At 38.4% G+C, this 14,746-nt stretch overlaps 1 protein-coding gene and 1 long non-coding RNA gene across 3 annotated transcripts; both read right to left on the reverse strand.

Moving 5' to 3' along the window:
* Window positions 1–134: 134 nt before the first annotated feature.
* Window positions 135–12,227, reverse strand: LOC116295558 (fibroblast growth factor receptor 2). 2 transcript variants are annotated; one of them, XM_089031594.1, is made up of 20 exons: window positions 12,129–12,227; window positions 11,686–11,764; window positions 10,785–10,859; window positions 10,224–10,343; window positions 9,438–9,725; window positions 8,888–9,163; window positions 8,213–8,512; window positions 7,580–7,876; window positions 6,982–7,275; window positions 6,169–6,441; window positions 5,053–5,291; window positions 4,579–4,840; window positions 3,912–4,022; window positions 3,197–3,378; window positions 2,769–2,891; window positions 2,619–2,689; window positions 2,314–2,354; window positions 1,639–1,735; window positions 1,055–1,154; window positions 135–615 (listed from the first exon to the last, which is right to left on the reverse strand). In XM_089031594.1, exons 4-20 carry the CDS (start codon window positions 10,330–10,332, stop codon window positions 520–522), a joined length of 3,159 nt encoding a protein of 1,052 aa, XP_088887720.1. In that variant the 5' UTR covers window positions 10,333–10,343; window positions 10,785–10,859; window positions 11,686–11,764; window positions 12,129–12,227; the 3' UTR covers window positions 135–519. The 2 variants fall into 2 exon arrangements, with proteins under 2 accessions (XP_088887720.1, XP_088887717.1); XM_089031591.1 differs by lacking the exons at window positions 11,686–11,764; window positions 12,129–12,227 and having other exon boundaries at window positions 10,785–10,946.
* Window positions 12,228–12,972: 745 nt separating this feature from the next.
* LOC148913536 (uncharacterized) lies at window positions 12,973–13,943 on the reverse strand. The gene is made up of 2 exons (XR_016120059.1): window positions 13,785–13,943; window positions 12,973–13,272 (listed from the first exon to the last, which is right to left on the reverse strand). It is a non-coding gene; the product is annotated as an uncharacterized LOC148913536 (long non-coding RNA).
* Window positions 13,944–14,746: the final 803 nt, after the last annotated feature.

The raw sequence follows: 14,746 nt of genomic DNA on the forward strand, positions 1-14,746 counted from the left end.
AAATGACTCAAAATCCGTCAAAACCATGGGCTATAGTCCATGCTTTTTGACTAAAAATGGTCAAAGACCAGCTATTTGGTATCCTTTGTAAAAATGGTGTTTGATGATGTGCATTCTTGAAAGTGTAAAAGGCATTGCGGTTTTGCTGTGTCTTTATTTGATCTACATGAAAGATTATTTACAACATGTTATTTTTCAGTAGGTCTAAAAAGCGGTCTACATCAAAATCTTGGAATGAAATTTACTTACGATGACATTATGTGAATTGGATTAAAAATGAAATAGATAAGATCCAATAAAAATTTTTTTAGATAAAATCTACAAAAGTAGGACGAGAGGAATTTATCTAACTATGGTATTGAAATTATTAATTGATATTGTTTGGATGGTTTTCAATTGCAGCTAAATCTTGTGTTCGTCACATGACTAAAGAGTACGTTTTTTGATTGGTTAAGATCAAACGTGAGAATGCTGTTCACGTGATCTAGTTACTCAGTCCTTATTGGTTAATAAACTAAATCAACATTTAGGATCCTTTGCTGCAGGTGAGATGGGTTCCCCATTGGAGTTGGCATTTATGTACTTCGCGTCTATGTTGTCCAAGTCAATCAAAACCTGAAAAAATTATCCTTAGTGTTAATGACTTGCGTTTAATCTTGCGTTCAAATCTTGAAGAAAGTTTCTAGAATATGGATCTTATACAACCAGTATAGCCCTTCTAAATAGGAGGTGCGATGAAGTAGGACTTGGTGAACGCTACTGCAAGGCGTTTCCATTACATTCTGTGACAAGGGCACGTGGCCTTTGTATTTTCAAACAATGTCATGGAAACACTTTGATTGACGTCAAATCCTATTTCTTTGCGACAAGAAATTGTATGATTTTGCGCGTTTGATTGCTAAGCACTAAGCACTGTAATATAAACAGTCATCAACGAGGGCTTAAAACTTCAGCGGTATATTTCTTGTGTTAATGCGCAGTGACATCATGTGAAACTTGATAAGCTGGTATGGTAGGTTATCGTACGTATATTAGTAATGGAGTTTTTTCGTACCTTCTCTGCCGTGAGCATGCGATTAAGAGTTCTGCAAAGCATCGAGAAGTTGGGTCTCTCCGAAGGTTCCTTCTGCCAGCACTGCCAGATGACTGCGTATCTGAAAAATACAATTAACATGCAGTACATCTTTAAAGACGAGGCGAGAAAATTACTAACTGAAATAGAAATTGAGTAGAATATGTAAGACTGACGGAGAAACGTGGGCCGTACCGCAAGGGTACGATTGGTTGTGGTATACAACACGGCCAGGGTACGCAATCACTAGCGCAAGTTAAGCAAATCAGCGCGCAAAATTATAGTCTGCTTTATAAACCAGATTGCTAGTATTAAGCAGACCTTATGTAGGTGTGATGACACACGTGAAAGTAAAGGATATACAGACATCTACTGCGCCAATGAAAATAAGAGCACGCAATATTACTGATCACCCAAAAGATATCAGCGCGCAAAATGTTATTTGTAAAGGTATGGTAACACACGGCACGGTGACGGTAAAGGATATGAAGACGTATACTGAGCCAATCAGAGCACGCGATATCACTGAACATTCAATGATAATTTAAAGAAAGAATTATACTTACAGTTCTTCCTTACAGTACGGCGGACGAGGCATTCGGTATCCCAAGTGTAGATTACTTATGAGTTGTTCTCTTGTGAAACCAGGGTAAGGTTTGGCACCTGAACAAGTATAAACATATAATCGCATATGTCAGTAGCGTTTGTTTAATGTGTTGTTCTCTCCCTTGCCACGAGGGTTTTTCTCCAAGTTCTCTGGTTTTCCTCCCTCCATAAAAATCCACATGTGAGTTGAGTTTGTTTGATGTGTTGTTCTCTCCCTTGCCACGAGGGTTTTTCTCCAGGTTCTCTGGTTTCCCTCCCTCCATAAAAATCCACATGTGAGTTAAGTTTGTTTGATGTGTTGTTCTCTCCATTGCAACAAGGGTTTTTCTCTAGGTTCTCTGGTTTTCCTCCCTCCATAAAAATCCACATGTGAGTTAAGTTTGTTTGATGTGTTGTTCTCTCCCTTGCCAGGAGGGTTTTTCTCCAGGTTCTCTGGTTTTCCTCCCTCCATACAATCAACATGTGAGTTGAGTGTTGTGTGTTGTAACTAGTGAAAATAGCGGTAGTGTTCATTGAGCGAACCTCAAGGAAGGGCCCCGCGCAGGGAGTGATGGTAAAAGATAAGTATTTTAACCATTCACAATGGAACATTTGGACAACTTTGTTTTGAAATTGTTTGTTAAAGAACTACTCACCGAGTGTGATGATTTCCCACATCAGAACACCAAATGACCAACTGGAAAAGAAAAAAAAATTCGCCCTTGACTTTTTACATTTTAACTCTCTTGGACATCGTTGGACTGTTTTACTCTCCTCTTTCGCACTCTGCGCATTTGTTCCCTCCGCCTCAAAGGGAAGTTAGTCTCTTGCCTTTCCATACAAATATTCCCCACCCCTCCCCACACAGTTTCTCCCGTTGCACCCTTTTACGTCTCAGAACGTGTTACACTTGTATTTAATTTAATGTAACAAGAGGAACAAAGATCTCTTATTCACTTACACGTCACTTTCTGTTGTCGTGATGCCGTGAAAGATGGATTCAATGGCCATCCATCGCAGGGGGAGCTCACCCTGTAAATAAAACCAAACAACCCATCAATAAACGTAGGGCATTAACAACAAGATGAAGTCTAAGCAAAGATCTCCCTACCTCTGTGGTTTTCAGATATTGGTTGTCTTCGTAGATATCTCTGGCCAAACCGAAATCTGCAATCTTACAGATGTTCCCCGTGTCTACAAGAACGTTGCGTGTTGCCAAGTCACGGTGAACAAGCTAAAAACAACAAGACGCGTAAGAACTCTACACACAAAGCAACAGCATTGAGATCGATGTTGTATCACGCTGTGAAACACGGTACGAAAATGACGACATCCATTTAACCAATCACAGAGCACCAGATTACTCTTCATGCAATTAGAATAATTGCACACGGTACCGTCAAGGTCACGGTACGGAAATGAAAATATTCTTAGAGCCAATCACAGCACGTCAGATCACTGGTCATACAATCAGAGGTCGAGTGCAGAGGGAAAGGAGACCAGAGAAGCATTGGTCATACCTTCAAGCATTGGTCATACCTTCAAGCTTGCCAGATAACTCATTCCACGTGCTACCTGCCACATGAATGACAACAAGTCTCGAGATGTCAGGCTTACACTTCCTCCTGCCAAGTTGGAATACACTCGATTACCTCGGCTCTTTCTGAGTAAATCCTGTAGACTGCCTAGAGCACAGTACTCTACTATAATGTACGGGTTATCTGTGAATAGAAATCCTAGTGTTAATATATGTACGTGGGATAATAGATTGTCGAAGCTAGAATTTGACATCAAGAATCACGAAGTTGATGGCCACTTTTGAAAAACGTTTCGTTTTCACATGCTCTCAGTCCAACCCCGTTGAGCTGCGCCACTGCTGATAAATAGCGATAACATTAATTTTTTTCTATTTTCATATGGAAAGTATTATTCTTTTCTCAATCTCGTTTACCATTATTCTATTCCTTTTTCTCTTCTCTTTCCATCCCTTTCCTCTCATCCCTCTCTTTATATTATTCCTTTTTTCCATGACAATTCAGCTCTACTCGGCATTAATTTTATTCTCTACTCTCGATTCAATCGTTCATTATCTTCTTGGTTAACCAACCCAACTCTCTACTTTTCTTCCTATCCATCCATTATTCTTGTCCCATTTCATCTCTTTCCCATTTCTTCATTTTCCCCATCCCATACCACCTTCACGTCATCTATATATAGCACCATTTATTATTTTCATTACGCGGATATTACTCACCCCCTTTTGTGCAGCTTCCAATCAAACAAACTATATTAGGATGAGGCTTCATGCTCTTCATCAGATCCAGTTCTGCTAGAAATTCTTTCTTGTGCAGAGCATCAGCATTTGCTATTTTAAGAAAACAATTGAATCAACATCACATTTCATTTTAGACTTTCTCTCTTTTGAGAATAATTTGTACACTTTATGTTCTTTTGGAAAATAATATTATTCGATTTGTAATAAGACTAGTCACGCCTCATTTAGGAACAGTTTTAAAATCATAAACACAACGATACCTTGAATTTAAAACAAGTACGACCTCAATTATGTTAAAAAAATGGATAGTTTTGTAATATTTACTACTTGATATCTTTTTTCTTTTTGTGTGCGTGTAAGTTGTTTTGTAACGCTTTGTCATTTCTGTATGTGAAATAAAAATGTGAAAAAAAAAAAAAACCCGATAAATAATTATGTTAAAAATATAAAAATATAAATAAAAATGTGAAAAAAAACCAATAAATAATAATATTAAAAATAATCCTTGAAATAAGGACTTCGCACGACTCTGCATCTATTTTTCACATCGCTGTCTCTTTACCCAAAAATTCAATATTAAAGATTTCACATTTTGAACTAAAGAAAATAAAAGAAGCATTTAAACGAACACCATCTTTTTGCTCACCTTTTAACATTTTAACAGCTACAGTTTTATTTCCACTCTCTGTCTTCATAAATGCTTTTACAACTGTACCAAAATGCCCTGTTCCTAGTTCTTTATCCATCGTCAAGCATCTCTTAGGGACCTCCCAGTCAGCAGGCTTACCTACTGTCTGGTAGTTGTTCTCCTCGGCTGATGGCTGTCTGTCTAATGCCTCGGCTCCATCTGTGGTCACAGGGACGTAGGAGTAAGCCAGACCTGTGTTGTCGAGAAGTTCTTCTTCTTCCTTCGGGAAATAGATCAAAATATCATTCTTTACTAAATTGTGAATGCATTAATTTATCTATACCCATTCACTTGTCCATTCGTTCATTCATTCTCTCATCCATTTATTCACCTACTTATTCATCCATCCATCCATCCATCCCTCCCTCCCTCCCTCCACCCATCCACCCACCCACCCACCCATTCATCCTTCCTTCTTTTATTCATTCTTACGTTAGATCTCGTGTACAAGACAGACGACGGTGAAGGTCTTGCGCGATTTCTTTTGTTACTCTTTGACACTCTTTTCCTCCATAACACAAGCATTATAAGCAGCAAGACAATGACAAGTAATATAGCTCCGACTGAGCTGCCTATCACTAGGGCTTCTCCCCCAGATCTACTCTTCTCCTGCCTGGTTGGGTTCTTGGCCATTGGTACCGTTACATTTTCTTTTCCAGGAAGAGATTTGCCTAGGGAAATGTTAGAGTAGGTTTTAAAAGGTGGTATGTTTCGTCACCGTGCCGTGCTATGTTATGCAATTTGCTTTGTAATTGGATGAAAAGTAAAACCTGATTTTAAGGCGAATGATTGGCAGTTATTTTAAGCACGAGTATCAAAATGTTTTGAACCTTGCGCTTTCGCTCCTGCTCGCGTCGTAGCGAAAACGAAGATAAATATCGCACATGATCTGCTTTTAAGTATTCGAGACTTGGATTGTTCGAACCAATGGTTGCATTTTGAACGTCCTCTAATACTGAAATAGAATATTGGATTGCTTGAAATCTATATAAGTGCATGATAGATTCGCGTACTCCAATCCAAATCGCACTTTAATGACCACATGCATGGCCATTAGTACGAAGGCGCACAATCTAAGTCACAATCCATTCCGTCCATTAAATATTGAAACAATCAAAACAAAAAACGAAAAAAAACCCCGGTTATAACCAATGAAACGGTCATCACAACCAAATTGTTATTGGTTGATAAAATAACCAAAATCGATATTGTTTGTTATTACCACATTTATTTTGGTTAAAACAACCTAAATTTGGTTGATAAAATAACCAAAATCATGGTTAAGAGAACCTTCATGCATACCCAATATAAAAAAAACAATGTTTAGAAATAGAATATCGTAGTTTATGCACTTTAGTGCTACCCTCGGTAAATAAAGGATTTAATATCACTAATACTTCAGCTTGCCCGACGCTTAACTAAATGATGCGCCCAATTTGTTAAACCAAACCCCCTCATAAATAGAATGCGTGACATCTATTTCGCGACCTTTATTTTATGCGCACATTGTATCGTCCCTTTACTTCAAGATTCATCAACTTTTTTTACCTTCAACATAGAACGTTTCACTAGGCTTGCTTGATCCATAACTATTCGAAGCGCGCACTTTTAACACCGTTCCATACCATCCTTCATCATGTCTCAGGGTCTTAGATGTGTTGCTTCCAGCCTCTACTTCTTTCCATGAATGACTATCGTTGTGTTTGTACTCAATGGTGTAAGACACAGGAACCCCACCTGGTATTCCTGGCGTCCAGGTAACCAGGATCAGTGTTTGGGATTTTACTTCTGCATAAAGGGAATTTGGTGGCATTGGTCTTCCTGGAATACAACAAGTTTACTAATATATTAAAAAGCATTTCTTTTGAGCTCATGAATATCTTTCTGCATGGATGCCATACTAGATCTAAGTTAGCCATAATTTCCCTGACCTGATCTGTCCAGAGGTTGTTTCAGGGTTCAATCTGTGAGTTAGCCATACCCTGAGTTAGATCAGCCTTGAGGTTGTTTCAGTGTTCGATCTGTGAGTTAGCCATACCCTGACTTAGATCAGCCCAGAGGTTGTTTCAGGGTTTGATCTGTGAGTTAGCTATGCCCTGACTTAGATCAGCCCAGAGGTTGTTTCAGGGTTTGATCTGTGAGTTAGCCATGCCCTGACTCAGATCAGCCCATAGGTTGTTTCAGGGTTTGATCTGTGAGTTAGCTATGCCCTGACTTAGATCAACCCTGAGGTTGTTTCAGGATTGAATAAAATTGATGGAATCCTAGACTAGTTATCCCTGAAAGCCAAGTATAGTATCCAGTAACTAAAATACGTTTTTCATCTCCCCTATCTCTTTTACTTCATATCACATTCCATACCTTTGATCACCAGGGGGACATTCCCATCTACTTGACCGTATGGATTCAGCCCTCGACACAAGTATGTTCCTGCATCTTTATACTCCATGTAAGATATATTTAGCTTGGCTATGTATGTATTGTTGTGTCCAGGAACTATCTGGCCAAGCTCATCAGTTATCTCTTTACCATCTTTGTACCATTCCACCTCTGGCTGGGGAATTCCAGTGAACATACACGAAAGACTAATATTGTGATCTCTGATTCCTGTGAATGTTGTTGGGCTGGCCACTAATTCTGGTTTCCTGGGATCGGCTTTGGAAAACAAAACAAGTAGAGGTAGTGAGTGTGGATGGATGGATGGATGGATGCAGGGAGGGAGGGAGGGATGGAGGATTGGATGCATGCATGGAGGGAGGGAGGGAGGGAGGAAGCTAGGGAGGCAGGGATGGATGGATGGATGCAGGGAGGGAGAGAGGGAGGGATGGAGGATTGGATGGATGCATGGAGGGAGGGAGGGAGGGAGGAAGGAGGGATAGATGGATGCATGGATGGATGCATGGATGGAGGTAGGGAGGGAGGGAGGGATGGAGGGATGGATGTATGGATGGATGAATACCTGGTAAAATAAGGGTTACATTTCCAGTAGCAACACCAGCTTTGTTCTTTCCTTGACAGTGATAAACTCCTTCATCACTTCTTGACACACTGTCTAACAATAACGATGACTCAACATTTGCCTTATTTACAAATGATATAGTTTTCTTTAGTTCCAGTTGTTTGCCAGAAACATATTTGAACCAAGTGTCTTGAGGCAGGGGTGTTCCTGTAAAGATGCATTTCAGGATGGCATCTGAACCCTTCGATACTGTCCTGGTTTGATGGGGGACATTGACAGTTGGAGGGCTGGAAAAACCTTCAAATAAAACAAAAACCAATTGCCAACCATTATTTTACAGAGCATTATTTTCAAATAAGATAAAATGTTACTTGTGAAATCTGTGATTAAGCAAATCTTTTTCATGGTATATTGAGGACCCATGAATTAAGATATGTGCTAATACATTATACATGTTCCTGAGGACCTCAGGTACATGTCCTGACAGCAGTATTATCAGATTACCAGTAAACCATTCATGTAGTCAGTGGTTTAAAAGCAGTTTTCCTTAAAAAGAAGCCAGCCAAAAAATAAGGCATACCCCAAAAGCCTGCAAATTTCAGCATTTTCTGAAAAATTGTTTTAACCCTGTACCTGTAAAGCTAACTTCTGCTTCGTTACTGATCTTCATGTTTATTCCATCATTTGCAACACATTTATACTTCCCAGCATCACTATTTCTAGCTTGCTTTATCTTCAGGGTGTACAGCTTAGCCGTCGTGTCCCAGTTTTGTACCATTACATCTTTACGAACATCTGCCTGGACATCCAGTTTAGTACCGTCTTTTTCCCAAGATACAAGTATGGATGGGTTACCAATGACAACACACTGTAACGACAAGTCCTGACCGACCACGCCCACTGCATCTTTGGGGTCTCTTATAATCGATGGATCTAAAAAATAAAGAAACACCAGTTTGTCTCTATATAATTTATCCTCTTGCAGGTTATATATAATAGATAATGTGTAAGCAGCAAGGATATATCCAGTGCAGAAGAATTCATATGATCTTTCCCGTGGGCACCACCTCCAATGATCTGAAGAGCTAAAGCAATGAATTGGGGAATGGGAGTGAGTGGGACTGGAGACTGCAGCTCTCCCCTACCCCCCTAAAATTTCAACTCTTAGCCCTCTGTCTTTTAGTCTTATGCATATAGCTAGTCTGCTATATTTTGGAGGGGAGAGTAGGGGCAGGGGGGAGGGGGGAGGGGGAGAAGGAACCAAAATATTAATACATGTATGTGTTTATCAAGAAGAGCTCTAATCACCTTCCAAGACATTGACATAGACAGTTTTTGAGATTGCTCCAACAATATTACTTGCAGTACAGGTATAGGATCCTCTGTGTGAAAAGGATGCTGGCGTGATTATCATTCCACCGTCAGGTCGTACCATGATTGATGGGTCTGAATCAGCAGAGTTCATCCCTCTAGTCCACCTGTAGCTAGGATCTGGGTAGGCATCAGCACTGCATGGGAGTGTGAATCCTTGACCAGCATAGAGAGTTACATTCTGGGGCTCCTTTGTCCAACTTGGTGGGGTCTCTGTGATTTGAGATTAAAAAAATAAAAAAATAAGCATATATGTAAACACATTAACAAGAAATCCAACCTTCAATGGTAGAAACATAGCTAGTGGTAGTGTAGCCTTTCTTGAGGGATTTAGGTTTGAGTCCTGTATGGATTTGAGAGTTTGTTGCGTCTTTCCCTTGATATGAGGGTCTTCTCCCCCACCCCCCCCCCCCCCCCACCCACTCAAAGAAAAGTCCAAAATGAAACCATAAAAATAGCGAATAAAAATTATCTGTGACATACTCACGTGATACAACTCTAAGATATGCATGTGCTCTGATAGTCCCAGCACTGTTTGTTGCCTCGCATGTTATTTGGCCTGCATCGGACCAATACACAGGAATGATATACAGTGTTTTAAATACAGATCCTATGAGGTGCCGCCATGTGAGTATACTATAAATCCTTCTTCCTTTCTTGTACCATTTAATTTTTGGTGGAGGAAAACCAGAGGCTACACACTTGAAGTCAACATTCATTCCACTGCGAACAGTTTGGTTGCTTGGTCTTGTTATGAACTGCGGTGCTGCATCCTCTGAAATAAGAAAATAATGATTTTGAGAACCCAATATTTACTGCAGCTAGATAGACAGATAGGCCTGCTGAATTGCAACATACTTAACCTGCATGCATAAATGAGGTTTAACTGCGTGTAAGACAACTGTGAGTGAGACGAGCATAAGGTTAACTAATTATGGTTCATTTATGGTTACAGTAAATTTATTTTTATTTATTACAATCAATTATGCCAAACTCCTGCGAAGGCTATAAGACATATAATTTATAGACATATCATACATGGACCCCAAGTTCAGAAAATTGATTAAACGTGGCATTATAATTGAATTTAATTAAGAGAATTTTACATCTAATGCTATTGTTATGTCTATAAGTACTGTATATTATATGATAATGACTTTGCATAATTAACGCAATATTTAAGAATTAAAATATCAAAGTCTTTCTTTTTTACCAAAGCTGAAACCACATATCAACTTCAGAATTTCTATTTTCCTGATCTTGGCACACTTACCTGACTTCGCTGAAGGTAGATTTGCAACCAAAGCCAAAACAACAAGCGAACTTGCTACGAGAAGAGATAGCGAACCAGACCGATGCCATCGAAGGTTATCAACTCCCATTGTCTAAACTCCTAAATATATATATAACTATGCTTAGCTTGGAATTGGATTAAAAATCAATAAATATGACTCAATTACTCAGATAATTATTTTCCCAGTGATCTATAGGAACAGATATTAAAGAATAGAAGTATAAAAAGAATAATACTGTAGAATAATTAGCTGCCGAACTAACCCGTGACAGCTAAACTCATTTAAAAAATTTTTATTACACAAACAAATCATTTGTTCCGGTCATTCCATAACTTTACAGCAATAAAATCAATACTTCTTTATGAAACTTTTTTTGCTTCTTCAGATTCCGACAGAACCAGTCCAAAGGACAAAGTTTAAAATAAGTTTTTATAATATAGTATATTTTGCGCAATGAATTAATATTGAGTTGAAGTTTAAAAACACAGTTGGAGTATAAAAATTCAAAGTTGAATAAGGTTTAAATTTTTTAAACATACCTGCTGGTTTTCACGATTAGTTAATAAATATTCGACTCAGACGGATAAATTTAAGAATTTGGCCACCAAACAACACTGCAAAAAAATTTTTCACGCCGTGACATGTAAGAGTTTTGACGCTTTGATCACATCACATGTTGTCATCTGCTGGGCTTTATGCACGAGTGACGTCATGGGAGGGACAGTCATATGGGTGAGGTACATCGAACAATATGAACTTCCGGCGTAATTTGTTGGCGCTTCATGAAAGAGGAAGAGGTTTTAAGCTGTGAAGCTTGATTTTATAAGCGTTCGTTTGATTATCTTTTATGGAAGTTTTGGTAAAGAAGAAAAAGTGATGTCAAAAAGTACACCGGTCGTAATTTTGGAACGAGCTTTTTTTAAATTAAAGTTTTGACATTTTGGTTTAAATCCCAGGCTTAGCGACGTAGGTGGGCGGCAGATGTGTTGGGAAGACGCGTTTAAGGCAGGGCAGAGATGTAATATGATTAGTCATGAGAATGAATAAGAATTCCATCATAAAGGTGATACATTTTAAAAGATTGTACATGTGAAGCTAGACTGGGTAGATTCACATTAGGAACATTACGATACTGAGCAGGGATAAAGGATGCTACTGGATGATGCAACGGCTCTTGCAGCGGATGATGGCGATGATGATTATGGTCATGAAGATTGTGATGATGATGGTGATGATTGTGATGATGGTGATTATGGTATATGATGCTGTTAATATAGTGATTATAATGGAAAAAGCGCTGCTGCTGGTGATGATGATGATGATAATCATAATGGTAAAACCTAGATATAAAGATAGTAGGCCGAGACTCATAAATGATGTGCATGATTTTCGAATTATCTCATAAGAACAAGTGATTGCAACCAGGAAAAGCTAGCTCACCTTTAGGGGGTTAACGCGACTCTGCTTTCTAGCTTCGCTCGACACACGATACTTTTGTTCCTCGACTCTTTCTTTATCCCTGACAAGAAATGACAGATCATTTCAAGCGAAGAGCCGGCGTACAATAAATTTCCGTTTCATCAATTAAATGAGCGCGGGGTTCATTCTTTATGTCTTACTTCAAATCAATGATAGATGTTTGATTCAACCCGAAGAAAACACTTGTTAACTGATAAATAGCCAAATAGACGCAATAGAAAACAATGAAAATAATATATCTGATAACATTAACCTCTATTAGTCTAATCACGTTATACTCATGCACTGATCATTCGATCACGGGTTAGGCAAATCCACTCTAAGATTTACGAAGTCTATCAGATAGTCAACTAATTATTTTGCAGGATAAAATGCAACTTACTATCAAGAGAAAAGTGTCTTACCGGAGATTAAACCCAGTTTTTGTATCTAGTCCGGGATTTCCCAAGACGAGCTGCGAGTTAAATACTGATAGAGGCTGCTTCCAGGAAATCAAACTGTACATTTCTTTTACGCTGTACGTGCTGCTTTGCACTGTTTGACAGACATTTAAAGCTCAAGGAAAGTCAAAACAAGTCGTAAAAAAATACCAAAAGCCACGAACCCAAACCGACGATTAATAAATAATAACCGTTAATGATAAATTAGGTATTTTAAAGCCTTTTCTGTGTAAATATTTTATGAAGTTTAGACATTTAGTTAATGGGATTGAAAAGCAGTAAATGATGCTAAAATCCTTTACGAAAAAAAAAAAAAAAAAAATTAAAATTAAAATTGAAACACCCCCCTCCCCCCCCCCCCCCATAAAAAACATCCCGTCAAATAAAAGAGGGGAAAAAACATTGAAAGCCACAGACACTACAACGAAGAATCATTACAGATAAAAACATTAGGAAATACAATGAGCAGATAAGAAAAACCGGCAACCACAGTAGCAATCAGTTGTGCAAATTATTGTTTCCTTTAAAGCCCCAGCCACATGGATTTGTGACAGTAACTTTCACTTTTTTATTCAATCAGTCACTAACGATGCCAAAAAAAAAAAAAACAACAACAAAAAAACAGATAGAACGCTAGTATTTTTTAATTTCAGAAGAAAACGACTCCCATCTGATCTGCTGCATAATCCTACGGGTGGTCTACGATTCTCCCTGTCCTATGCTTTGAAAATGGCCCTTGTCAGCTATTTTCGTCCTCCACCCCACCCCTCCCCACCCCTCCCCCCTAAACAAATACAGCACCACACACTCATATGAACCAGATTTTATTCCTTACACTTTGAATCTTATCGTCTGAAAATAACTAACCTTATTATTAGGTCATCTAACACATTGAAAGTTACATGGTGGGGTTCCTTTGTCTATCTTGGTGTCTCTGATTCCTGGATTTGAAAGTTTGTCGGTTTTTTTCCATTGATTTGAGAGCTTTACTTCAGTTTTTCCTTCCTCTGCAAAAACAGGCTATATGGATGTTGGAAGGATTTTGTACACCTTGTGTCAGTAGACTTCTGTATTGGGTTACCTGTGTCACTTATGACAGACTCTCGGCCTTAAATAAGAAAATAATGATTTTGAGAACCCAGTATTTGCTGCGGAGAGGTTGTAACAAATTGCACAATTAGCCAATTCAGTACACCTCAGTAGACCGTAGACCTACAAAATTTTGCAATAATTTGTACAACTTTGTTAGTTAACTTTTTCCCGGATATATTGTATGCACTCTAATGACTTTGAATATAAGTGCAATATTGAATAATGAAAATACCAAAGCGACATTTCTTTTTTTTTACTAAAGCTGAAACCACATGTCAACTTCAGAATTTCTATTTTCCTGATCTTGGCAAACCTACCAGACTTCGCTGAAGGTAGATTTGCAATCAAAGGCAAAACAATAAGCAAAATTGCTACGAGAAGAGATAGAGAACCAGATCAATGCCATCGAAGGTTATCAACTCCCATTGTCTAAACTCCTAAATATATATATAACTATGCTTAGCTTGGAATTGGATTAAAAATGAAAAAATATGACTCAGGTTTAAAAAGAAAAGAAAAGCGTCTCACCAGAGATTTAGTCTTTTTGTTCGTGGTCCGGCATTCCCCAAGCCGAGCTGTGAGTTAAATCCTTAGTTTGCTTCCAGGAAATCTTAATTCCTTCTTTACAATGTGCGTGTTGCTTTGCACTGTTTTGACAGATATATTTAAAGCTCAGTCGAATGGAGGTCAAGGAAAAGTCAGAGCAAGTCATAAAAGATTGCCAAAAACCGCGAACCTCAATCGACGATAATTGATTGATATTTTAATGAGAAATTCAAATATTTAGAAACGGGAATGAAAAGCAGCAAAATAGGATGAAAAATCGTTCACTTTCACGAAAAAAAAGACATGAAATTGGGACCCAAAGAAAGCCCGCAAAAAAACAAAACAAACAAAACCAAAAAAACAAACAAAAAACAACAGCGAAACATTAAAAACCACAGACACCACATTGAAGAATCATTACAGATAAAAACATTAGGAAATACAATAGGGAGATAAGAAAAACCGGCAACCACAGTAGCAATCAGTTGTGCAAATTATTGTTTCCTTTAAAGCCCCAGCCACATGGAGTCGTGACAGTAACTTTCACTTTTTTATTCAATCAGTCACTAACGATGCCAAAAAAAAACAAACAGATACAACGCTAGCGTTCTTTATTTGAGAAGGAAACATCTGCCATCTGATCTGCTGCATAAAGGTCTCCTGCGGGTGGTCTTGACAACGATTTAAGTCGTACATCATAACTCTAGCCTAGCGTATGTCAGAAGACACAGTAGGGAGTACCTGTCACAATAATCATTTAGAGTGGTTTTCAAAAATCCAGGAAATCTTTAGCTTACTTAGCACTACTTCATTCTTTCGTTTTCTATTGTGTTTATCCAACTATTACACTCTAATTAGTACACTTTGTTTCATGGTTTTATTAAAACCACTCTATACAAATTATATAAAAATATCGAATCATTTCGGCGTGCTCCTGGGGGAAG

This window comes from Actinia tenebrosa, unplaced genomic scaffold, assembly GCF_029948245.1.
Source record: "Actinia tenebrosa isolate PJP-AT-01 unplaced genomic scaffold, QUT_ActTen_1.0 PGA_scaffold0__85_contigs__length_37466705, whole genome shotgun sequence".
NCBI classification, from domain to species: Eukaryota; Metazoa; Cnidaria; class Anthozoa; order Actiniaria; family Actiniidae; genus Actinia; species Actinia tenebrosa.